Below are 26,714 nucleotides of genomic sequence, written 5' to 3'. Positions count from 1 at the left end.
AGGAGCGGACAGCAGATCCATGGCAGCCGATATGGGATGTTGACTGTTCAGATGGTGGCCGAAGACTTGGAAGGTCATTGTGGATGGAACCGGAGGCATGAGCACCAACGTATTAAAATATTATGTGCACAAACTGATAAACTTACTGATTTGGTGCCTTTAGGTTATCTGTTTCTACTAACCCATCACTAAGAAATCATTATAAAGTTATAATTATTCACTCGCCTTTGGTGTTTTGTTTGATATTTGTGTTGTGGGTGTGTACTGGGGGGCATTGCATCATATTTACACCAAAGTATTGCACTGTTGGTGGGGCGACGGCTGTTCACCCAACAAAACGGGAGTAAATTGGGGGCACAGACGCTACATATAAATGACTTGGATGAGATAGTGGAGGGGTGATGACACAAAGGTTGGAGGTGTTGTGGGTAGTATGGAGGACTGTCAGAGGTTACAACATTGCCTCGATCGGATGCAAAACTGGGCTGAGAAGTGGCAGATGGAGTTCAGCCCAGATAAGTGTGAAGTGGTTCATTTTGGTAGGTCAACTATGATGGCAGAATATAGTATTAATAGTAAGCCTCTTGGCAGTGTGGTGGATCAGAGGGATCTTGGGGTCCGAGTCCATAGGACACTCAAAGCTGCTATGCAGGTTGACTCTGTGGTTAAGAAGGCATATGGTGCATTGGCCTTCATTAACTGTGGGATTGAGTTTAAGAGCCGAGAGGTAATGTTCCAGCTATATAGGACCCTGGTCAGACCCCACTTCTTAAGGAGTGGAGTGACATTTGCAATCTTCCAGTCCTCCGGGACCATGCCAGAATCAAGTGATTCTTGAAAGATCATGACCAATGCATCTGTTGTCTCTTCAGCAACCTCTCTCAGGACTTTGGGATGGAGTTCATCTGGTCTGGGTGACTTATCCACCTTAAGGTAGGTGGTCTGCCTAGTATCTTTTCCTTTGTAATAGCAATGACACTCACTCCTGCTCCCTGACACTCACGGACCTCTGGCACAAAAATAGTGTCTTCCACAGTGAAGACAGATGCAAAGTACCCATTAAATTCATCGGCCATTTCTTTATCCCCCATTAATACCTCACCAGCATCATTTTCCACTAGTGAACTATCAACTCTTATCTCCTTTTTTCTTCTTTATATTAATGAGAAAGTTCTTGGTATTCTCCTTAATTCTGCTTCAGCTAGTTTGGCCTCGTATTTCATCATTTCCCTTCTTATAGCTTTTTTAGATGCCTTTTGTTGGATTTTAAAAACTTCCCAATCATCCAACTCCTCACTCACTTTTGCTACCTTATATGCTCTTTCCTTGGCTTTTATGCAGTCCTTAACTTCCTTCGTCAGCCACGGTTGCCTCCCTCTGCCATTGAGAACTACTTCCTCTGTGGAACATATCTATCCTGCTCTTTGTGAACTATTCCCAGAAACTTCAGCCATCTCTGCTCTGCCGTCATCCCCACCAGTCTCCTCCTCCAATCCACCTGGGCAAGCTCCTCTCTCATGCCTCTGTAATTCCCTTTATTCCATTGTGATATTGATACATGTGAGATGCTTCTCCCTCTTAAATTGCAAAATGAATTCAATCATGTTATGATCACTGCCTAAGGGTTCCTTTACGTTAACCTGCCTAATAACATCTGGGTTATTACACAATCTAAGATGGCCTTTCCCAGAGCAGGGTCAAGCACAAGCTGCTCTAAAAATCCATCTCATAGGCATTCAACAAATTCCTTCCATCTCTTGCAATCCGCCACTGACTTGATTTTCCCAATCCCGTTGTATATTGAAATCCCCCATCACTATTGCAACATTACTCTTACTGCATGCTTTTCACAGCTCCTTTTGCAGTCTCAACTCCATATGCTGGCTATATCTGGAGGCCTATAAAATATTCCCATCATTTTTTTTTACCCTTGCAGCTTCTTAACTCTACCCACAAAGATTCAACGTTCTAATGAGTCTATAATTTCCTTTCTGCTTGTTTTCTCCTTTCTTGAAGACTGGAGTGACATTTGCAATTTTCCAGTCCTCTGGCACCATGCCAGAGTCCAATGATTTTTGAAAAATCATTTCTAATGCCACCTCAATCTCTGACGCTACAAGGAGTGATGCCAAAAAAAGGCAGCTTCCATCCTTCAGGACCCCCGCCACCCAGGGCATGCCCTGTTCTCACTGTTACCGTCAGGAAGGAGGTACACACTCAGCGATCAGGAACAGCTTCTTCCCTTCTGCCATCTGATTTCTGACTGGACAAAGGGCCCATGAACCAGAATCTGGTTTAATATCACTGGCATTTGTCATGAAATTTGTTAACTTTGTGGGAGCAGCACAATGCAATACATAATAATAGAGGCAAAATATTGTGAATTACAGTAAGTCTATATATTAAATAGTTAAATTAAACAAGTAGTATTGAGGTTAGTAGATCCTCATAAATATTAACACCCAGGAAATCGAAGTTGCTCACTCTCTCCACTTCTGATTCCTTGATGAGGATTGGTATGTGTTCCTTCGTCTTACCCTTCCTGAAGTCCACAATCAGCTCTTTCGTCTTACTAACGTTGAGTACCAGGTTGTTGCTGTGGCACTACTCAAGTAGCTGGTGTGTCTTGCTCCTGTACGTTGTAACATCAGTGAATTTACAGATGGTAGCCACACAGTCATTTAATATAGATAATGCAATTTAGAGTTTATTATTATTCGGCATGGACTAGAAGGGCCAAGATGGCCTGTTTCCGTGCTGTAATTGTTATATGGTTATAATGTATTAATTGTACTGCTGTAGTAAAGACAACATATGCTGGAGATGTGCCTGATTCTGGACCAGTGGCTCCTTGACTGAAGTTAATTTTTCTCACCCCACATTTCATTGTTAAATATTTCAAATGTTAACATGAAAGCAGACTATATACAGGGAGCTGGGGGTTTGGAGTGGGGCTGGAATTTAGAAGGAAGTTCAGATTGGAAGGAATCTCATTGAAACCTTTCGAATGTTTAAAGGCCGAGACAGAGGATGATTCCCACTCAGAGAAGATGTGGAAAGGATGATTCCCATGTGGGTGAGACTAGGACAAAAGGGCACAGCCTCAGGATAGAGGGACATCCAGTTAAGAAATTATTTCTTTGCACAAACAGATACAAATCCTTAGAACATAAGAGTATTACAGCACAGTACAGGCCTTTCAGCCCACAATGTTGTGTCTTTAAACCTACTCTAAGATCAATCTAACCGTCCCTCACACACTAACCATCACTCTCTGCCCACCACCTTGGCTGAACAGAGGAGCACTTTTGGTAATAGACTAAGGCAACTGCACTGCTCCAAAGAACGCTAAATGAAGTCATTCTTACCCTCCGCCATTAGGCTCTATAATGAGTTAACTTACACCCTCTCCTGTTAAGATTGTTTGTGGTAACTAATTTTTTTATTCTTTCTTACTTCTCTTCTAACATTGACATCTGTGCTCTTTCTAATGCCACCACAATCTCTAATGCTACCTCTTTCAGAACCCTAGGGTGCAGTTCATCTGGTCTGGGTGACTTGTGTACCTTTAGGCCGTTCAGCACCCTTGCACCCACTTCTCTTCCTTCACACTCTTCAATATCTGGCATACTACTGGTGTCTTCCACAGTGAAGATTGATGCAAAGTATTCCTTTAGTTCATCAGCTGTCTCCTTATCCCACATTATTATTTCTCCGGCCTCATTTTTTAGCAGTCCAATATCCACTGTCATCTCTCTATTATTTATATATACTTGAAAAAGCTTTGATATTGTTAGCAAGCTTACTTTCATATTTCATCTTTTCCCTCCTAAAAATTCTTCTAGTTGCACTCTGTAGGTTTTTAAAAGCCTCCCAATCCTTTTCTTACCACTATTTTTTTGCTTTGTTGTATGTCCTCTCCTTTGCTTTGACTTAGATTTGACTTCCCTTGTCGGCCACGGTTGTATTAATATTTCTTTGTTTTTGAAATACATCTATCCTGTATCTTCCTCATTTTTCTCAGAAACTCAAGCCATTGCTGCTCTGCTGACATCCCTCCCAGCATCTCTTTCCAATTTACTTTGGCCAACTTCCCTCTCGTATCACTGTAATTTCCTTTACTCCACTGAAATACTGCTACGTCAGACTTTACTTCAAATTTCAAGTTGAACTCAATCATATTGTGATCACTGGTTCCTAAGGGTTCTTTTACCTTAAGCTCCCTAATCGCCTCTGGTAACACCCAATCCAGTAGAGCTGATTCCCTAGTAGGCTCAGCCACAAATTGCTCTAAAAAAAACACTATCTCGTAAGCATTCAACAAACTTGCTCTCTCGAGATCCATTACCAAAAATCCTCTTGCACTTCGGGTACGGTGATGCCAGCAATGTTCCCAAATGCGGGATACTCGACTGCAAAATTTGTGGTAGTGGGGGACTGCGTTCGCGCTTTCCCCTTTTCAATGGTTAATAATAACTTATCTTATTGTCATATGCGTTGCTATCTATAAGTGCACAATATTCCAGGAATAGCTTCTTTATTGTATTGTTCTTTATCTATTCCACTTTAAATTTCGTATTTTGATTTCCACACTATCGATACAGCAAAGCAGGACAATTGTTTCCTCTGATGCTGAGGTATTATTATTAATGACATTGTCAAAGCCAATTTCTGTGTAAACAAAGTACCCACCTTTGTTTCTCCCCCCCTCCCATACTTTTCTCCAGTCACCTTAAGCATATTCCCATGAGCGCAAGTTCACGAAGTATGCAGTATTAAGATCAGAGACAGACGATGCTATCCATTTGAAGTAGGTTGCCGTGGCTTTATTTTCCAGAAGTGGCTACCAGCAGGGCAGCAGACAGGCTCATCATGGGTGTGGACCAAGTACGTCCAGAGGGGCAGATAGTCGGACATCTTTTGCAAACCCTTCAGTAGTTGCATGGACACGGATAGATGGAAGCGACCAACAACTCTGATAGAGGCAGATGCCAAATTTCTAAGCTCACCAGTGGGAGGTGGTGCTTTAGCACTGCTGGCCCACCACCTCGAGGGAGTCTTGATCATAAGCGGGCCGAAACTCCTGAAGACAGGTGGCAGATCAACTGATGATAGCACAGGACAGTTAACACCTTAGTCCACGTGTATTTTCAATTCTTCGGTACTGACCAATGCAACCCTGGGAAAAAGGTGCAGGGTCACTTTTAACAGTCTTAATACACTTCTGTCAACTTACCTTTGTTCAAGGGAAAAAGCCCTAACCTATCTTCATAAGACATGCTCTCTAATCCAGGCAGCATCCTAGTAAATCTCCTCCGCAGCCTCTCTAAAGCTTCCACCTCTTTCCTATAACAAGATGACCAGAAGTGAACACATTACTCCAAGTGTGGTCTAACCATAGAAAACCTACAGCACAATAAAGGCCCTTAAGAAATTTCCTAGAGGTTACCCATAGCCCTCTATTTTTCTAAGCTCCATGTACCTATCCAAGGGTCTCTTTTTTAAAAGACCCTATCACATAAGCTTCCTCCACCACCATCAGTGGCAGCCCATTCCACTCACTCACTACTCTCTGAGTAAAAAACTTACCCCTGACATCTCCTCTGTACCTACTTCCAAGCACCTTAAAACTGTGCCCTCTTGTGTTAGCCATTTCAGCCCTGGCAAAAAAGCCTTTGGCTATCCATACAATCAATGCCTCTTATACACCTCTATCAGGTCACTTCTCATCCTCCGCTGATCCAAGGAGAAAAGGCCGAGTTCACACAACCTATTCTCAATCAGTTTTACAGAGCTGAAACATTACCTTGCAACTCTTGAATTCAATTCCACGATTAATGGGCGATTCAGTATTTCTTGTTATATTGGTAATCGGTTGTTGGATGAATTAATCCCACAAGTTCCTGCATTGCTCCCTTAAATAAAAATAGCAATATTCTCTATTGTTTCATTTTTTTAGACTTTCACAAGACTTTTTACATTACATTAATTTTCTATCAACCACCATTTTTTATTTCAGGTTTGTCTAAATACTTTTATTTACACACAGGGTACAGGGGGTGGTGCCATAGTGTTTAAGGTTAAAAACAAGGAATGAATCTGTAACCAAGCAAACAAACATTAGAAAACACCAGAAATACATTCAAACAGCCAAGAGTTGACATCCCATCCCGAAATGTAGCAAATTTCAATGGACTGACACAGCCTGACTGTAACAAATTAACATTATTTTCAACTGGATTTTTTTTGGGAGAAATCCTTGTGTTTTCCCAGTTTCTACAATCACAACAGCAAATCCCAAATAGCTTCAATCAACTTTCAAATATTTTCTCAACATAACCCAGGTTACGAGATCATTTATTTTTGGGGATAGCAACCCACCAATTTACCCCTAGCCTAATCACAGGACAATTTACAATCATAATTAAACTGTTAACCAGCATAAGCAATGAAATGGTGGAGCAGACTCACTGGGTCAAATGGCCTAAATCTGCTCCTGTTTCTGTATGGTCAAATGCAAGTAGAAAATGTGAGGGCACCCTTCCCCCAAGCTCCAGACCGCTCCTCTGACTAGCCGTTTGTCAGTGAGAGCTTCCTCCCCACCCCGATCACTCCTCTGTCCAGCCATTGGTGAGAGCTCCCTCCCTGCCCCGATCACGCCTCTGTCTAGCTGTCTGTCAGTGAAGCTGCACTGAGTGTCCAGCGCAGACTTGTGCAAAACTGATGTGTCAGTTAGTTTCAGCTCCTCCTACCTCAGGGATGAGTTTCTCCCCAAGTGAGGGTTCATACTTACACCAAGCTGTGGGAGGAGGTGACCAGCAGAAAACCGTCACACAGAGAGGGAAGACCGTGACAAATGGCATAGAGCCTGCATCAGCTGTTGCCTTTGTGTCTGAGCAGACTGGCCCAGGGAACTGCTCAAGAGTTTGTAAAGTTACAAAGGGCAGCTCAGACTTCCAGTGCTTCTGTGTGTGGTTGTCCCTGTCACCTAGCCAAACCTGTGAAACTGCTTCATATCATCCTCACAGGAACATGAGGAAGGTGTGGGCAGCCAGCACAGATATTCACTTGTCTGAAGTCCAGGGGAGGGGAAGGCTGGCCAGTTAACTTTCATCTCTCCCACCACCAACAGACAGCAGTAAATATGTTGAAACACTGTTTATCCCTGCAAACACTTCGGAGTCAGCTCATTTCCCAGCAGCTCTTACGAAAAACATTCAGTCCCAACCCAATCTGATGGTCAAGCCAACACGTTAGTTCAGAGGGTGAGGAGAATTCACTGGGTAGATCTACCTCAAGGTCTGCACCTGGTTCACACCTGCTCCTTAATCCAGCCGACTCACACATCTGTCCCCACCCTCCCCAGTACATATCCATCACCCCCCCCCCCCCGTACCCTAATCACTGGAAAGCAGACATAGTCTCTCTGCACGTTGTGTTGGCCCCTGACCCTCTTGTGTCTCCACAGACATCAGTGGTATCAGGCCTGGAGGGAGGAGGGGTGAATCATTCCGAATGATGGGAAAAGAATAAAGTGGCCTGATTCTACTAGTTTCTGGTGCTCACAGAGCCCTAAACACTACCACACTATTCACCCCCTCCACCCCTTACAGCCTCTGGCACCAGGTACACATCACCTTCTGAACAAGGTGCCAACACCTCTGAAGGCCTGTCCTAGGTCCAACATATTGTGCAATTGCAAGAAAGCACAGCAATGGCTACATCTCAGTGGGGGTTTGCAGAGACTCGGCACATCACCAGTGACTCTCACAGATTTCTGCAGATGTACTGTGGAGCATTCTACCTGGTTTCACCAGCCTCTGGTCGGCGCCACTGCACAGGATTGGGAAAAGTAAACTCAGCCAACTACATCATGGATACCAGCCTCCCCAGCATCGAGGACACCTTCAAAAGATGGTGCCTCAAAAAGGCGGCATCTATGCCCTCTTCTCATTTCTACCATCAAGGACGAAGTACAGTAGCCTAAAAACTCCACATTTCGGGAACAGCTTCTTCCCCTTTGCCATCAGATCTCTGATGGACATTGAACCTCACTATTTCTCCTCTCTTTTTGAACTATTTATGTAGTTTAATTGCTTAATGTTTTTAATGTAAATTATAACTTTAAAAATTATTATGTATTGCAATGTATCGCTGCCGCAAAACAACTAATTTCTTGACAAGTGCCAGTGATATTATACTTCATTCTGATTCAGAAATCGAGCAGTATCCTGTTTGGATACTCATTTAGGGGCACAGTCACCCTTTGCACTTCAGTGGAAGACCTGGCCCCAGAGACATGGGACAAATCTGCCAGTGGGAAATATGACAGGACCATAGGACAAGACTCCTACAGGCCGCAACAGAAAGCAGCCAATATTGCAAAAGGGAGCAGTTTTACCCCCTTATCTAAGAAAAGATGTGCTAGCATTGGAGAGGGTCCAGAGGTTCATGAGAATGAACTCAGGAATGAAAGGGTTAATGTATGAGGAGCATTTGATGGCTCTGGGCCTGTGCTCACTGAGGTTTAAGACAATTGGGTGGAGAGGGATCTCATTGAAACCCATCAGATATTGAAAGGCTTAGATAGAGTGGATGTGACAGGGATGTTTCATATAGTGTTTGATTCTGGGACCGGTGGGCAGTTTTGGGAATAGAAGGACGTCCCTTTCTAACAGAGGTGAGTAAGAATTTCTTTAGCCAGAAAATAGTGAATCTGTGGAATTCACTGCCATGGACAGCTGTGGAGGATAAACCTTAAGTATATTTAAAGCAGAGATTGATATTCTTGATTAGTCAGGGCATCAAACACTACAGGGAGAAAGCAAGAGATTGGGATTGGGAGAGGTAATAAATCAGCCATGATGGAATGGCAGAACAGACTCAATAGGCAGAGTGGCCCAATTCTACTCCAGTCGGAATCAGAATCAGGTTTATTATCACCGGCATGTCGTGAAATTTGTTAACTTAGCAGCAGCAGTTCAATGGCAGAACAGACTTAATAGGCAGAGGAGCCTAATTCTGCTCCAATGACTTATGGTCTTATGGACCATGGTTACAATGATAGACTTGCAGCAAAAGGTATACTGGCAGATGGAGTTCAACCCACATAAGTGTGAGGTGGTTCACTTTGGTAGGTCAAATATGATGGCAGAATATAGTATCAATGGTAAGACTGGAGTCTGAATCAATAGGACACTCAAAGCAGCTGCGCAGGTTGACTCTGTGGTTAAGAAGGCATACGATGTGTTGGCCTTCATCAATTGTGGAATTAAATTTAGGAGCCAAGAGGTAATGTTGCAGCTATATAGGACCCTGGTCAGACCCCACTTGGAGTTCTGGTTCTGGTCAACTCACTACAGGAAGGACATGGAAACCATAGAAAGGGTGCAGAGGAGATTTACAAGGATGTTGCCTGGATCGGGGAGCATGCCTTATGAGAATAGGTTGAGTGAACTTGGCCTTTTCCTCCTTGGAGTGACAGTGGATGAAAGGTAACCTGATAGAGGCATATAAGATGATGAGAGGCATTGATTGTGTGGCTAGTCAGAGGCTTTTTCTCAGGGCTGAAATGGCTAGCATGAGAAGGCACAGGTTTAAGGTGCTGGGGAGTAGGTACAGAGATGTCAGGGGGTTAGTTTTTTTTACGCAGGTAGTGGTGAGTGCGTGGAATGGGCTACCAGCGACGGTGGTGGAGGTGAATACGATAGGGTTCTTTAAGGGACTCCTGGATAGGTACATAGAGCTTAGAAAAGTAGAGGGCTATGGGTAACCCTAGATAATTTCTCAGGTAAGGACATGTTCAGCACAGCTTTGTGGGCCAAAGGGCCTGTATTGGGCTGTAGGTTTTCTATGATTCTATGTAAATTATGAGGGGTATAGATAGGGTAAATGCAACAGGCTTTTTCCACTGAGGTTGTAAGAGACTACAACTAGAGGTCATGGGTTAAAGGTGAAATGTGAAAAGTTTAAGGGAAACATGAAGTGGAGCTTCTTCACTCAGAAGGTGGTGAGAGTGTGGATGGAACGAGCTGCCAGCAGAAGTGGTGGTTGTAGGGGTCGATGTCAACATTTAAGAGAAATTTGGATAGGTGCATGGATGAGAGGGTTATAGAGGGCTTGGTTGATGGGACTACGCAGATACTAGTTCAGCACAGACTGGACCTGGCTGAAGGACCAGTTTCTGTACTGTAGTGTTCTGTGACTCTAAGAATGACCAGAGGGAACATTGGGGAACTTGCAAGGAAGGACAAGATGAACACTTTGTTTTACATTAGGAAATCAATCAAATGTGATGAAAGTTAGTGTGGGTCCCTGGACACTGACAATTCAAATGTTTGGGGGGGGGGGAGGGGGGGGGGGGGGGGGGGGGGTGTGTGTGTGTGTGTGTGTGTGTGTGTGTGTGTGTGTGTGTGTGTGTGTGTGTGTGTGTGTGTGTGTGTGTGTGTGTGTGTGTGTGTGTGGTGTGTGTGTGTGTGTGTGTGTGTGTGTGTGTGTGTGTGTGGTGTGTGTGGTGTGAGTGTTGAGAGAGAGAGAGAGAGAGAGAGAGAGAGAGAGAGAGAGGAGAGAGAGAGAGAGAAGAGAGAGAGAGAGAGAGAGAGAGAGAGAGAGAGAGAGAGAGAGAGGGAGAGGGGGAGAGGGAGGCACGGAAGGTGCTGGATAATAGAATTTCTGGAAATGGGTGCTTGTTAGTTATGCAGACATGGTAAGCCAAATGACCTGTTTCTGGTTTCTGCCTCTTTCCTTTCCTGTCCTGCTGAAGGGTGTCGACCTGATACGTCGTCTGTGCTCTTCTCCATAGATGCTGCCAGTCCTGCTGAGTTCCTCCAGCATTATGAGTGTTACACTCTGGATCTGCAGAGTGGGTCTGTTTCTGTAGAGTGTGACTCTGTGACTCTAAAGTCAAGGCCAAAAATGACCTTTTATTCATTTTACAGGGAAAAGAAGAGAATCTGATGGAAATATTAATGGGGTCATTAGTGGACTGGTGAGCACCTTATGGTGACAGGACAGTAAGGAGAGAAAACAGGACCAAGTGGGTTGCACAAATGCGATGAGACAAATGGCCTCCTTAAATACTGGATAATGGGAGATAGTGGGAAACTACTTGTACCTACGCTGAAGCACAGTCTCTTACCGACAGGCCTCACTTCAGGCCAGAAATGTCATTCATTTCAGGAGGGGATGCTGGACTCTGAGAGCTGGGTTTGATTGCAACCCACTGAAATTGGCAGAACATTAACTCGAGCCAAAGCCAGTTTATAAACAATTCCACAACCTGATGTGAATCTTTTTTCTGATCCTTTCTGAACGCAGCAGCTGCAGACATGGCTGCTGATGGTTGGACAGCCAAGGGGAGCAGTCACATTGAACAGTGAATAAATATTAAATAAAGGAGACGGCATAAACAAGAGATTCTGCTGGGTTAATAGGTTCGGCGTGTGGCGTAATCCAAGACCATACTGGCAGCTCCGAGCAGTGCGGGTTCAGTCAGGCTGGAGACGGCCACTTCCACTGTGTGTGCTGAACGCAGAGCCCGCTGGCTGATCACCTCTTTCACATCGTCCTCATAATGAGCAGCCAGAACCCCAGACAGCACCACCAGAGAGGGGTTCACTGTGTGCAGGACATTCACAATGCCAAGCCCAAGAGCATGGCCAGCTGTGGGTGAGAATGAGATCCCATGAAGAAGCAATACAACACAATAATTCAAACAATGATCTTTGCTGGATCAGACTGTTAATTCTTAGATTAGTTGTAATTTTTTTTGCTGTTTAGCAATTATCCTCTTGTATTTTAAGTCATTTTTATATGCATGTAACAATTTATTATGTATCCTAATGGTCACAATATGCACATGCAAGCTCAGTGTGTTCCCTAGTGGATATCATACGGGCATGATTCTGGAAGCTTCACTTGGTAATGCATTATTTGAATAAGAGTTATCTCATTGGTTGACTCTTATCTATAAATTTGAATGGAATTTTCATTAGCTATGGGTATAAAATAACTGACCACAAAGCAGAACCGTCTTAGTTCTCTTGTCTCTCTTGGCTTCGCAGACCTCTGTTACTGTTTCATTCAATTTCTTTTTGTTCTATTAACACTTAATTGCACAATCATGAAGCAACAAGATTTGTTCCTCTTTCCTGACTTCTAAAAGAATCTTGGATTTAAATATCAGAATACAACACCTCTTCAGTGTGTTCCCATGACTCATCGCCAGAGGACGTCCTTTTAAGAACAGAGATGAGGAGGAATTTCTTTAGCCAGAGGGTGGTGAATCTGAGGAATTCACTGCCACAGATGGATGTATTTAAAAAAGATGCCAAAGGTCACGATGTCAAATGTTTCAGGGAGAAGGGAGGAGAGTGGGATTGAGAAGAATATAAATCAGCCATGATTGAAGGGTGGAGCAGACTCAAAGGGCCAAATGGCCTAATTCTGCTCCTGTGTCTTATGGTCCTATCACAAAATCACCACCACACCCACCCCTCTTGTCTCAGGGCCCCTGACCATAGAGTCATAGAAAAGTACAGCAAATAAACAGACCCTTGGGCCCATCTTATTATTTGCCATATTATTTGCCAAGGGAAATCTCACATGCAATTGTGGTTGTTGTGTACATCCCTCCCTCTGCCAACCCGACGTCGGAGTGTAACATCATTCACACCGTCATAGCCGGACTACAAACCCAGCACCCGAGTGCCCTCATTACCATCTCGGGTGACTTCAACCATGTTACCATGGTTAGGACACTGCCCAACTTCACGCAGTATGTGAGCTGTACAACCTGAGGGGAGAGGACCCTGGACTTGATGTATGCTAACATTAAGGATGCATACAGCTCCTCTCCCCTCCCCCCACTGGGAAGGTCAGATCACAACCTGGTGCATCTCAAACTCTGCTACGTGCCTCTGGTGAAGAGTAAACCTGCAACCTCGAGGACAGTGAGGAAATGGTCAGGGGAGGCTTATGAGGCACTCCAGGATTGTTTTGAGGCGACAGATTGGCAGGCCCTCTGTGAGCCACATGGACAGGACATTGATGTGCATCACTGGTACATCAACTTCTGTGTGGACTGCAATGTTCCGGCAAGAACTGTCCTTTGTTATTCAAATAACAAGCCATGGGTAACAAAGGACATTTAGGACATCCTGAACGCTAAAAGGACGGCGTTTAGAGATGGAAATAGGGAGGAGCTGAGGACAATACAGAGGGACCTGAAAGCCAAGAGCAGGGAGGCTAAAGACAGGTATTGGAGGAAGCTTGAGTGGAAACTCCAGCAGAACAACATGAGAGAGGTCTGGAGTGGGATGAGGACCATCACTGGGTTCCAGCAAACCAGCAACAGAGGAGCTGAAGGCAGTGTGGACAGGGCCAACAAACTTAACCTGTTCTTCAATAGATTTGACACGGTGGCCCCTGCCCATCCCCCACATGATTCATCTGTTGTCGGCCCCCAACCAACACATACTCCACTCTTCCCTCCTACCCTTCCTCACAGCCCCCCAACCCTGCTCTCGTGACTACACCCCTCCCTCACCTGAAACCACCATGGTGGGCTTCACAGCTGAACCAACTCCATCCAAGCGAGGCTTCAGGCCTGGATGGTGTCAGCCACAGGGTGCACAAAGCCTGTACCCCCCAGCTATGTGGAGTACTTCACCATGTCTTCAACCTGAGCCTGAGTCTCTAGAGGGTTCCTGTGATGCGGAAGACGTCCTGCCTCGTCCCTGTACCGAAGATGCCACGCCCCAGTGGCTTCAATGACTACAGACCAGTGGCATTGACCTCCCACATCATGAAGACCCTGGAGAGAATTGTTCTACAGCAGCTCCAGCTTATGGTTAGGCCACACTTAGACGCCCTCCAGTTCGCCTATCAGCCCCGACTAGGAGTTGAGGTTTAAACTAATTTGCAAGGGGGATGGGACCCAGAGCGATAGAGCAGTGAAAGAAGTGCATGGAGTAAAGCCAGATCTAACATATAGAGAGGCTTTGAGGAAAGAGCAGCAGAATAAAGAGTATAAAGGTAGTAAGGTAGAAGGGCTAAAGTGTGTGTACTTCAATGCAAGAAGCATCAGGAACAAAGGTGATGAACTGAGAGCTTGGATACATACATGGAATTATGATGTAGTGGCCATTACGGAGACTTGACTGGCACCAGGGCAGGAATGAATTCTCAATATTCCTGGATTTCAGTGCTTTAAAAGGGATAGAGAGGGGGGAAAAAGGGAGGAGGGTTGGCATTACTGGTCAGGGATACTATTACAGCTGCAGAAAGGGTGGGTAATGTAGCAGGATCCTCTTTTGAGTCAGTATGGGTGGAAGTCAGGAAAAGGAAGGGAGCAGTTACTCTACTGGGGGTATTCTATAGGCCCCCTGGTAGCAGCAGAGATACCGAGGAGCAGATTGGGAGGCAGATTTTGGAAAGGTGCAAAAATAAGAGGGTTGTTATCATGGGTGACTTTAATTTCCCAAATATTGACTGGCACTTGATTAGTTCCAAGGGTTTAGATGGGGCAGAGTTTGTTAAGTGCGTCCAGGATGGATTCCTGTCACAGTATGTTGACAGGCCGACTAGGGGGAATGCCATACTAAATCTAGAGTTAGGTAATGAATCAGGTCAGGTCACAGATCTGTCAGTGGATGACCATCTGGGAGACAGTGATCACTGCTCCCTGGCCTTTAGCATTATCGTGGAAAAGGATAGAATCAGAGAGGACAGGAAAATTTTTAATTGGGGAACTTGCGGGTGTGAACTGGGATGATAATTTGCAGGGAAATGTACTATGGACATATGGATGATGTTTAAGGATCTCCTGCAGGATGTTAGGGATAAATTTGTCCTGGTGAGGAAGATAAAGAATGGTAGGGTGAAGGAACCACGGGTGACAAGTGAGGTGGAGAATCTAGTCAGGTGGAAGAAGGCAGCATACATGAGGTTTAGGAAGCAAGGATCAGATTGGTCTATTGAGGAATATAGGATAGCAAGAAAGGAGCTTAAGAAGGGGCTGAGAAGAGCAAGAAGGGAACATGAGAAGGCCCTGGCGAGTAGGGTAAAGGAAAACCCCAAGGCATTCTTCAATTATGTGAAGAACAAAAGGATGACAGGATTGAAGGTAGGACCGTTCAGAGATAAAAGTGGGAAGATGTGCCTGGAGGCTGTGGAAGTGAGCGAGGTCCTCAATGAATACTTCTCTTCAATATTCACCACTGAGAGGGAACTTGATGACGGTGAGGACAATATGAGTGAGGTTGATGTTCTGAAGCATGTTGATATTAAGGGAGAGGAGTTGTTAGAGTTGTTAAAATACATTAGGATGGATAAGTCCCCGGGGCCTGACAGAATATTCCCCAGGCTGCTCCACGAGGTGAGGGAAGATTTGGCTAGGATCTTTATGTCCTCGTTGTCCACGGGAATGGTACCAGAGGACTGGAGGGAGGTGAATGTTGTCCCCTTGTTCAAAAAAGGTAGTAGGGATAGTCTGGGTAATTATAGACCAGTGAGCCTTACGTCTGTGGTGGGAAAGCTGTTGGAAAAGATTCTTAAAGATAGGATCTATGGGCATTTAGAGAATCATGGTCTGATCAGGGACAGTCAGCATGGCTTTGTGAAGGACAGATCCTGTCTAACAAGCTTGATGAGTTCTTTGAGGAGATGAACAGGCATATAGATGAGGGTAGTGCAGTGGATGTGATCTACGTGGATTTTAGTAAGGCATTTGACAAGGTACCACACGGTAGGCTTATTCAGAAAGTCAGAAGGCATGGGATCCAGGGAAGTTTGGCCAGGTGGATTCAGAATTGGCTTGACTGCAGAAGGCAGAGGGTCGTGGTGGAGGGTGTACATTCAGATTGGAGGGTTGTGACTAGTGGTATCCCACAAGGATCTGTTCTGGGACCTCTATTGTCGTGATTTTTATTAACGATCTGGATGTGGGGGTAGAAGGGTGGGTTGGCAAGTATGCAGATGACACAAAGGTTGGTGGTGTTGTAGATAGTGTAGAGGATTGTCAAAGATTACAGAGAGACATTGATAGGATGCAGAAGTGGGCTGAGAAGTGGCAGATGGAGTTCAACCCAGAGAAGAGTGAGGTGGTACACTTTGGAAGGACAAACTCCAAGGCAGAGTACAAAGTAAATGGCAGGATACTTAGTAGTATGGAGGAGCAGAGGGATCTGGGGGTACATGTCCACAGATCCCTGAAAGTTGCCTCACAGGTAGATAGGGTAGTTAAGAAAGCTTATGGGGTGTTAGCTTTCATAAGTTGAGGGACAGAATTTAAGAGACGCGATGTAATGATGCAGCTCTATAAAACTCTAGTTAGGCCACACTTGGAGTACTGTGTCCAGTTCTGGTCGCCTCAGTATAGGAAGGATGTGGAAACATTGGAAAGGGTACAGAGGAGATTTACTAGGATGCTGCCTGGTTTAGAGAGTATGGATTATGATCAGAGATTAAGGGAGCTAGGACTTTACTCTTTGGAGAGAAGCAGGATGAGAGGAGACATGATAGAGGTGTACAAGATATTAAGAGGAATGGATAGAGTGGACAGCCAGCGCCTCTTCCCCAGGGCACCACTGCTCAGTACAAGAGGACATGGTTTTAAGGTAAGGGGAGGGAAGTTCAAGAGGGATATTATAGGAAGGTTTTTCACTCAGAGTGGTTGGTGCGTGGAATGCACTGCCTGAGTCAGTGGCAGAGGCAGATACACTAGTGAAGTTTAAGAGACTACTAGACAGGTATATGCAGGAATTTAAGGTGGAGGGTTATATGGGGGGCAGGGTTTAAGGGTCGGCACAACATTGTGGGCTGAAGGGCCTGTAATGTGCTTTACTATTCTATGTTCTATCTTACCCTTCCTGAAGTCCACAAGCAGCTCTTTCGTCTTACTGACATTGAGTGCCAGGTTGTTGCTGCGACACCACTCCACTAGTTGGCATATCTCACTCCTGTATGCCCCCTCGTCACCACCTGAGATTCTACCAACAATGGTTGTATCATCAGCAAATTTATAGATGGTATTTGAGCTATGCCTAGCCACACAGTCATGTGTATAGAGAGAGTAGAGCAGTGGGCTAAGCACATACCCCTGAGGTGTGCCAGTGTTGATCGTCAGCGAGGAGGAGATGTTATCACTAATCAGTGCAGATTGTGGTCTTCCGGTTAGGAAGCCGAGGATCCAATTGCAGAGGGAGGTACAGAGGCCCACATTCTGCAACTTCTCAATCAGGATTGTGGGAATGATGGTGTTAAATGCTGAGCTGTAGTCGATGAACAGCATCCTGACTTAGGTGTTTGCGTTGTTCAGGTGGTCTAAAGCTGTGTAGAGAGCCATTTAGATTTTGACCTATAGTGGTGATAGGCACATTGCAGTGGGTCCAGGTCCTTGCTAAGGCAGGAGTTCAGTCTAGTCTTGACCAACCTCTGAAAGCATTTCATCACTGTCGATGTGAGTGCTACCGGGCGACAGTCATTCAGGCAGCTCACATTACTCCTCTCAGGCACTGGTATAATTGTTGCCTTTTTGAAGCAAGTGGGAACTTCCGCCCGTAGCAGTGAGTCATCCACTGTAACCAAGGAAGTTGCCAGTTTGTGCCAACTACCCATACCACTGGACCCGGACTTCCAACGCCGAGACACTTGCACTGCCGCAGTGCAAAGGCTTTTCCACTTTGATAACTCTCCTGCACAGGTTTCCCTCTTATCGCCAGATGCAACGAACAACCAACATTATACTCATTAAAACAAATAGGACAAGAACAAATGTGTGCTGGTGATTACCTGTTTTGAGGACCTTTTGAGCTTCAACATTCCCAAGTTTGGCAGCTCGAATGAGGTCGACCGCACCAACAGTCTCGCCACTTTTTGTCATTCCGCCCATCAACAGCAAATCTTCTAAAAGAGATAAAACAGAAATACTCTCCTGAGCAACATATCACCAAGCAGGTACGTTTTGATTTCTTTTAGAAATACAGCACGGTAACAAGCCTTTCCAGGCCTTCACGAGCCCACACTGCCCAAGTAACCTACTAACCTGTACGCCTTTGGTCTGGAGTGCCCAGAGGAAACCCATGCGGTCACAGGGAGAACATGCAAACTCCTTACAGACAGATTCAGGACTGAAGCCAGATTGTTGGCACTGTGAAGCATTACACTAAGCACTACACTACTGTGCTGCCAAAACAAAAATGGAGCACACAAAGGAAATGCATTCAGTTTTCTAGACAAAGTTGTCAATTCAGAATCAGGTTAATTATCACCAGCATGTGACATGAAATTTGTCACCTATACCATCTCACTATGATGAGAGGGTCCCAGTTATTGAATCTGGGCATGTGGGAAAGGGGTTGGTGGTTCAAAAGCATGACACCCAGGACATAAACAACATAACACCAAAAACACTGCAGCACAGTACCTGCTCACGATGTTTTAACCTGCTCTAAATATCAATCTAACTCTTCCTTCCTACATAACACTCCATTTTTCTGTCATCCATGTGTGTATCTATGAATTTCTTAAAATGTCCCTAATGTATCTGCCTCTACCACACCCTGGCATTGCGTCTCATGGACAAACCATATTGTGTGCGAAAAATCTACCTGACATTTCCCTATACTTTCCTCTAGTGTCCTTAAAATTAACCATTTCCACCCTGCCAAAATGTCTCTAGCTATCCACTTCATCCAAGTCTCTTATCTCATAGCTGCCCAGTCTTAGCACGGAGGGTTGTGCCCACTCCTGTGAGGGGAACAGGGCAAGATCCAGTGCTCATTCACAGCCTGAGGGGAAGGTGGGTGTAGGGTAGGGGGGGAGAGTGACTGAATCTGTTTGAATCCAAGGTTCACAGAACAAAGACAGTTACACACTTAACCCACTCCCCAGTTTATTGATTTAGAGACAAAGCACACAACAGGCCCTTTTGGTCTAACTAGCCACACCACCTGGCAACCCACCATTTTAACCCTAATCCCGGGAGATTTTACAATGGCCAACTAATTAACATATTAACTGTTAGGTCTTTGAACTGTAACGCGCTGTAAGGTTTCACTGCTAATGTAATGGCTTCTTTGTAATGTTCACTGCTGAGGTAATGGTTTCTCTGTAGCAGCAATGTTTGGGTTATGGCCAGAGATAACAGGATGCATGTTAGCCAATAAGAGATTGTTACTCTGTCTTGTGAATCTGGACAGATGTTTTTCGTGGTCTTTGTCGAGGAGAGATGAAGAGGGAAGACGTGTGTGGAGAGAGCTGGTAGACCACCGGACAGAGTGGGCTGGGATCTGAGGGTCCAAAGGTCGGCGACACTCGGAGGAGACCGATGGTGGAAGAACGACTACTAAGTAAGCTCCAACGTGAACTCTGGACTTTTCCTTGAATTGGGCCCCTTTTTAAAAAATTTTCATCAATAACCCTACATTCAGATTAAGATTAATAAAGTTCAATCATTTAATTGCACATGGTGTACTGTCTGATTTTTGCGTTGTGGGTTTGTAACTGGGGATACATCACACAGCATCCACACAAACGTGATTTCCCAGTTTGGTGGGGCCAGAGGCTGTTTCCTCTAGACGAGCATGAGCTGGGTGAGCCTGAGGTCACAGGACTGTGGGAGCAAACTAAAGCACCTGAAGGAAACCTACAAGCTTACAGGAATAATGTACAAACTTTTATAAAGGATGTCAGAATTGAACCTCAAACAACGACGATCCAAGTTGTGATATCATTGTGCCCATGTGGCAAACAACCAGCTCTTGGACTCCAGTTTGAAGCTACTTTGTACGGTTGCTTGTTTAACTCAATAAGGGGTATTATACTAGAAACAGACTGACAGCATTGTGTAAAAACAAATGGTGGATGAAGTAAATAAGCATTTTGCGACCGCTTCACTGTGGAAGACACTAGCAGTATGGTGAAAGTTCCAGGTGTCAGGGATCATGAAGTGTATAAAGTTACCATTACTAGAGAGAAAGTTCTTGGGAAACTGAAAAGTCTGAAGGTAGGTAAATCACCTGGACCAGATGGCATACACCTCAGGCATCTGAAAGAGGTGCATTTGTAATGATCTTTCACAAATCACTAGATTCTAGAATGGTTCTGGAAGACTGGAAAATTGCAAATGTCACTCTACTCTTCAAGAAGAGAGAAGAAATGAAACTATAGGCCAGTTAGTCAAATCTCAGTGGCTGGGAAGATATTGGAGCTGATTATTAAGGATGAGGTCTCAGTGTACTTGGAGGCACATGATAAAATGGGCCATAGTTACCATGGTTTCCTCAAGGGGAACTATGTTACAATTCTTTGAAGAAATGATAGACAAAGGTGGATTGTTTCATATTCTGTACAGTACTTGGATTTTCAGAAATCTTTGACAAGGTAATTTCTAAGATAAGGACATGTTCGGCACAGCTTTGTGGGCCGAAGGGCCTGTATTGTGCTGCAGATTTTCTACATTTCTATCGTGTCTCACATGAGGCTGCTTAACAAGCTATGAGCCTATAGTATACCAGGAAAGAATCCTGCATGGATAAAGCTGATTGGTAGAAGCAAAGAGTGGGAATAAAGGGAGACTTTTCTGACTGGCTGCAGGTGACTAGTGGTGTTCCACAGGGGTCTGTGTTGAGACCAATTCTTTTACATTATAATTCAATAATTTGAACGATGGATTTGATGTCTTTGTTGAAAAGTCTACAAGACAATACGAAGATAGTGGAGGGGTAGGTAGGTCTGAGGAAGTAGTAAGGCTACAGAAGGACATTAGATAAGGAGAATGGGCAAAAAAATGGCAAATGGAATACAGTGTCGGGAAGTGTATGATCATGCACTTTGGTAGAAGAAATGAAAGGTTGACTATTTTCTAAATGGAGAGAAAATACAAAAGAACTGAGACACAAAGTGACTTGGGAGTCCCTGTGCAGGATTCCCTAAAGGTCAATTCGAAGGTTGAGTCAGTGGTGAGGAAGGCAAACGCAATGTCAGCATTCATTTCAAGAGAACTAGAATATAAAAGCAAAGATGTAATGTTGAGACTTTATAAAGCACCAGTGAGGCCTCACTTGGAGTATTGTGAGCAGTTTTGGAGCCCCTTTTCTTAGAAAAGATGTGATGAAACTGGAGAGGGTTCAAAGGAGGTTCATGAAAATGATTCCAGGATTGAACAGCTTGTCATATGAAGAGTGATTGATGGCCCTGGGCCTGTATTCACTAGAATTCAGAAGAATGAGGAGTGACCTCATTGACACCCAACAAATGGTGAAAGGCCTTAATAGAGTGGATGTGGAGATGATGGTTACTTCGGTGGGAGAGTCAATGACCAGAGGACAGAGCCTCAGAACAGAGGAGCTTCCTTTTAGAACGGAGATGAGGAGGAATTTCTTTAGCCAGAGAACGGTGACTCTGTGGAGGCTGTCTTTATAAGACATAGGAGCAGAATTAGGACACTTGGCCCATAAAGTCTGCCATCATACGCTCTTCATATGACTAGCCATCAATCCTGGAATCACTTTCATGAACCTCCTTTGAACCCTCTCCAGTTTCAGCACATCCTTTCTAAGATAAGGGGCCCAAACTTGCTCACTATATTTGGTGAGGCCTCACCAGTCCTTATAAAGTCTCAACATTACATCCTTGCTTTTATATTCTAATCCTCTTGAAATGAATGCCAACATTGCATTTTCCTCTGTTTCCAGTTTCTCTCTGCTCCCTTCCCCTTCCCAGTTTCCCTCTGCCTCCTCCTCCAGCTCCCTTCCCATTCCCAGTTTCCCTCTGCCTTCTCCTCCAGCTGCCTATCACCTCCCAATCATGGTTCTGCCTCCTTCTACCACCCATAGTGCTTTCCCCTTACATTCCTTCTTCACTTCCCTGCCTATCCCCTCCCTGCTTCCCCTCCCCACCCCTTGATCTTTCCCTTTACTGGTTTTTCACCTGGCACCTACCAGACTTCTCCTTCCCACCCTCCCCCCACTTTCTTTATAGGGCCCTTGCCCCTTCCCTCTTCAGTCCTGACGAAGGGTCTCGGCCCGAAACGTTGACTGTTCGTTTTCACAGATGCTGCCCCACCTGCTGAGTTTCTCCAGCGTGTTGTGCGTGTAACATTGCATTTGCCTTCCTCAGCCATTCAATCATGGCTAATCCTTTTTTCCCCTCCTCAGCCACATCAAATCAAGAATCTATCAATCTGCCTTAAATACTCCCAACAACCTGGTTTCCACAGCTACCTGTGGTAACAAATTCCACAAATTCACCACCCTCGCACTAAAGAAATTTCTCCATATCTCTGTTTTAAATGGATGCCCTTCTATCCTGAGGCTGTGCCCCCTTGTCCTAGACTCCCCCATCATGGGAAACATCCTTTCCACATCTACTCTGTCTAGGCATCTCAACATTCGAAAGGTTTCAGTGAGAGCCCCCCTCATCCTTCTGAATTCCAGCAAGTACAGGCCCAGAGCCATCAAACATTTCTCATATTGATAACCCTTTCATTCCAGAGTGATCCTCATGAACTTCCTCTGGAATCTCTCTAAAGCCAGCACATCCTTTCTTAGATGAGCAGCTCAAAACTGTTCACAATATTCAAGGTGAGGCCTCACCAGTGCCTTATAAAGCCTCAGCATCACATCCATGCTCTTGCATTCTAATTCTCTTGAAATGAATGCTAACATTGCATTTGCCATCCTCACCACCGACTCAAACCTGCAAGTTAACCTTTAGGGTGTTCTGCACAAGGACTCCCAAGTCCCTTTGCATCTCAGATTTTTGGATTTTCTTCCTGTTTAGAAAATAGTCCGCACATTTATTTCTACTACCAGTATGAGGAGAAGGCTGGAGATTGGAACTGAGAGGAAAACTGAATGAGTCATGATGAAATGGCAAAGCAACTGAACGGGCCAATGGCCTATATCATATGGTCAACCTGTTGTTTAAATTAATAAGGGGTATTACACCTTGAAACAGACTGACACCAGCGTGTAATCTCTTGTTTAAATCAATAAGGGGTATTTTACCTTGAAACAGACCGTCACTTACCATCGTGCAACCTCTTGGCCTCTTTTTGCAATGCTAAACCTGAAGCATAAGCCTCGATACAACCGCGGCCCCCACACGTGCACTCGGGCCCGTCGAGTGACACCACGATGTGTCCGAGCTCGGCCGCACAGAACATGCTGCCGTGGATCAGGTCGCTGTTGTGGATAATTCCCCCTCCGATTCCTGTTGCAATAACATTCTTGGTTAGTAATCACCCTTTCCCAAATCACTTCACCATCAACACAACATACATTTCAGAGTCCAGGACAGGTCAATGCATCACTGGGTTGTAAAGGGATGAAGGATGTGAAAGTGGTTGGGTAACAGTGCTGAGCTATCAGAGCTCTAAGACATAGGAGCAGAATTAGGCCACTTACCCTATGGACTCTGCTCAGTCATTCCATCATGACTGGTTTAAAATCCCTCTCAAACCCATTAGCTACCTTTTCCTCATAATCTTTGACACCCTGACAAATCAAGAACCTGTCAACCTCCACTTTAAATAAATATACTCAATAACTTGGCGTCCAAAGCCATCTGTGGCAATGAATTCCACAGATTCATCACCCTCTGGCTTAAGAAATACCTCCCCATCTCTGTTCTAAATGGATATTCCTCTATTCTGAGGCAATGCCCTCTGGTCCTTGATTCCCCAGTATAGGCAACATCCTCTCCATATCCATTCTATCTAGGCTTTTCAATATTTGATAGCTTTCAAGAGATAACATCTTATTCTTCTCAACTCCAGCAATTTCAGGCCCAGAGCCATCAAATGCTCCTCATATGTCTGGCAAAGAGTTTTAAAAATCCAGTCTCCATAAAAGAAGGGTACCATCCAGTGGAGCGGTCATCGTCCGAGTGCTCTGAGTCACAGTGGCAAAGCTTTGGCTCAACAGGGCTTCAGTGAGAACAGCTCGAGGCAGGGTAAGTAGGTATGTTCATTCCATATTTCTTTTTTTTTCTTAGTTAACTCTTGACGGAATAGAGGGTATGCCTACAGGGCCACTCTTCTGTTCTGCGTGTCAGATGTAGGATTTCCAGGAGACTACCAGCCTCCTTGATGGTCACATCTGCACCGGGTGCACTGAGATGCAGCTCCTCAGAGATCATGCTAAGGAACTAGACCGGCAGCTCGATGACCTTCGGAAATTGAAGCAGTGATAGACAGGAGCTACAGGGAGGTAGTCACCTCAAGGCTACTGAAAAATGGGTGACTGTCAGGAGAGGGAAGGAAAAACGTCAGATAGAGGAGAACATCCTGTGGCCACCCCTTCAACAATAAGTACTTCATTTTGAGTACATTTGTGGGGGGAGGGGAAATGAATTACCTGGGGGAGGCAACAGTGTCCGTGCCTCTGGCTCTGAGTCTGGCCCTGTGGCTCAGAAGGGTAGGGAACAGAAGTGGAGGGCAGCAGCAAGAGGGGACTCTATAGTTAGATGGGAGTCAGACAGGTGATTCTGTGGACGTTAAAAAGAAAGCCGAATGGTAGTTTGCCTCCCAGATGCCAGGATCCGCAATCTTTCTGAATGTGTCCACAATATTCTGAAGCGGAGGGTGAGCAGCCAGGAATCATGGCACATATTTGTACCAACGACATAAGTAGAAAAAGGGAGAAGTTCCTGAAAAAATACAGGGAGTTAGGAAGGAACTGAGAAGCAGGTCCTCAAAAGTAGTAATCTCGGATTGCTGCCTGTGCCATGTGACAGTGAGAATAGGAATAGAATGATGTGGCAGATAAATGGCTGGCTGAAGAATTGGAGCAGGGAGCAGGGATTCAGTTTTCTGGATAACTGGGACCTCTTCTGGAGCAGGTGTGACCTGCACAGAAGGGATGGGTTGAACTTGAATCCGACGGGTACAAATATTCTTCCCAACAGGTTTACTTGAGCAGTTGGGAGTGGTTTAAAATAATATGGCAGGCGATGGGAACAAGTATGATACAGCTGCTACATGAATGTAAGGAAGGACAAGAAAATAAATGGGTACAAATGGTTGGTTGTAAGTTGATGGAGAAGATACTGAGAGGCAGGATTTATGAACACTTGGAGAGGCATAATATGATTAGGAATAGTCGGCATGGCTTTGTTAAAGGCAGGTCGTGCCTTACAAGCCTGATTGATTTTTTGAGGATGTGACTAAGCACATTGATGAAGGTAGATCAGTAGATGTAGTGTATATGGATTTCAGCAAGGCATTTGATAAGGTACTCCATGCAAGGCTTATTGAGAAAGTAAGGAGGCATGGGATCCAAGGGGACATTGCTTTGTGGATCCAGAACTGGCTTGCCCACACAAGGCAAAGAGCAGTTGTAGACGGGTCTTATTCTGCATGGAGGTCGGTGACCAGTGGTGTGCCTCAAGGAACCGTTCTGGGATCCCTACTCTGTGATTTTTATAAATGACCTGAATGAGGAAGTGGAGGGATGGGTCAGTAAGTTTACTGATGACACAAAGGTTGGAACTGTTGTGGATAGTGTGGAGGGCTGTCAGAGGTTACAGCAAGACATTGATAGGATGCAAAACTGGGCTGAGAAGTGGCAGATGGAGTTCAAACCAGATAAGTGTGAGGTGGTTCATTTTGGTAGGTCAAATATGATGGCAGAATATAGTATTAATGGTAAGACTCTTGGCAGTGTGGACGATCAGTGGGATCTTGGGGTCCAAGTCCATTCGACACTCAAAGCTGCTGCACAGGTTGAGTCTGTGGTTAAGAAAGCATACAGTGTATTGGCCTTCATCAATCATAAGATTGAGTTTAAGAGCCAAGAGGTAATGTTACAGCTATATAGGACCCTGGTCAGACCCCACTTGGAGTACTGTGCTCAGTTCTGATCGCCTCACTACAGGAAGGATGTGGAAATCATAGAAAGGGTGCAGAGGAGATTTACAAGGACATTGCCTGGATTTGGGAGAATGCCTTATCAGAATATGTTGAGTGAACTTGGCCTTTTCTCCTTGGAGTGATGGAGGATGAGAGGTGACCTGATAAGAGGTGTATAAGATGATGAGAGGCATTGATCGTGTGGACAGTCAGAGGCTTTTCCCAGAGCTGAAATGGCTATTACGAGAGGGCGCAGTTTTAAGGTGCTTGGAAGTAGGTACAGAGGAGATGTCGGGGTAAGTTTTTTATTCAGAGAGTGGTGAGTGCATGGAATGGGCTGCCAGCAACGGTGGTGGAGGCAGATACGATATGGTCTTTTAAGAGACTCCTGGATAGGTACATGAAGCTTAGAAAAACTGAGGGCTATGGGTAACTCTAGGTAATTTCTAAGGTAAGGACATCTAAGCTTTGTATTGTGCTGTAGGTTTTCTATGTTTCCATGTTTCTAAATGCAGACAGAGCAAACAGTTCAATTGTACCACAAAGGCAAAATTCAAAAGAGCAAAGAATGCAGGACTGAAGGTGCTGTACTTATATGCATGTAGCACTCGGAATAAACCAGACAACTTGTGGCGTAAATAAGCAAACAATTTTCGCTTAAAATACACCCACGATCTTGGCCTCCACAGCTGTCTGTAGCAGAACATTCCACAGATTCACTTCTCTGACTAAAAAAAAAAATTCCACCTTACTTCTGTTATAAAGGGTCACCCCTAAATTTGGAGGCTGTGTCCTGGACACCCCACCATAGGAAACATCCTTTCCACATCCAACTTATCTCATCCTTTCAACATTCAGTAGG

At 44.9% G+C, this 26,714-nt stretch overlaps 1 protein-coding gene across 3 annotated transcripts in view; it reads right to left on the bottom strand.

Annotated features, from left to right (window-relative positions):
* Window positions 1-10,585: 10,585 nt before the first annotated feature.
* The window catches only part of gne (glucosamine (UDP-N-acetyl)-2-epimerase/N-acetylmannosamine kinase), a 164,787-nt gene continuing 148,658 nt past the window's right edge, over window positions 10,586-26,714 (bottom strand). For all 3 annotated transcript variants that reach the window (XM_073064022.1, XM_073064023.1, XM_073064024.1), the window contains exons 10-12: window positions 23,032-23,214; window positions 17,791-17,904; window positions 10,586-11,661 (exon numbers count right to left, since the gene is read on the bottom strand). In XM_073064022.1, coding sequence (XP_072920123.1) covers window positions 11,426-11,661; window positions 17,791-17,904; window positions 23,032-23,214 — 533 coding nt within the window. In that variant the 3' untranslated portion in view covers window positions 10,586-11,425. The remainder of the gene's footprint in view (window positions 11,662-17,790; window positions 17,905-23,031; window positions 23,215-26,714) is intronic.

Source organism: Hemitrygon akajei, chromosome 13 (genome assembly GCF_048418815.1).
Source record: "Hemitrygon akajei chromosome 13, sHemAka1.3, whole genome shotgun sequence".
Taxonomy (NCBI): Eukaryota; Metazoa; Chordata; class Chondrichthyes; order Myliobatiformes; family Dasyatidae; genus Hemitrygon; species Hemitrygon akajei.
Note: the sequence above shows the minus strand (reverse complement) of the source record. Positions and strands in the feature narration are given on the sequence as shown.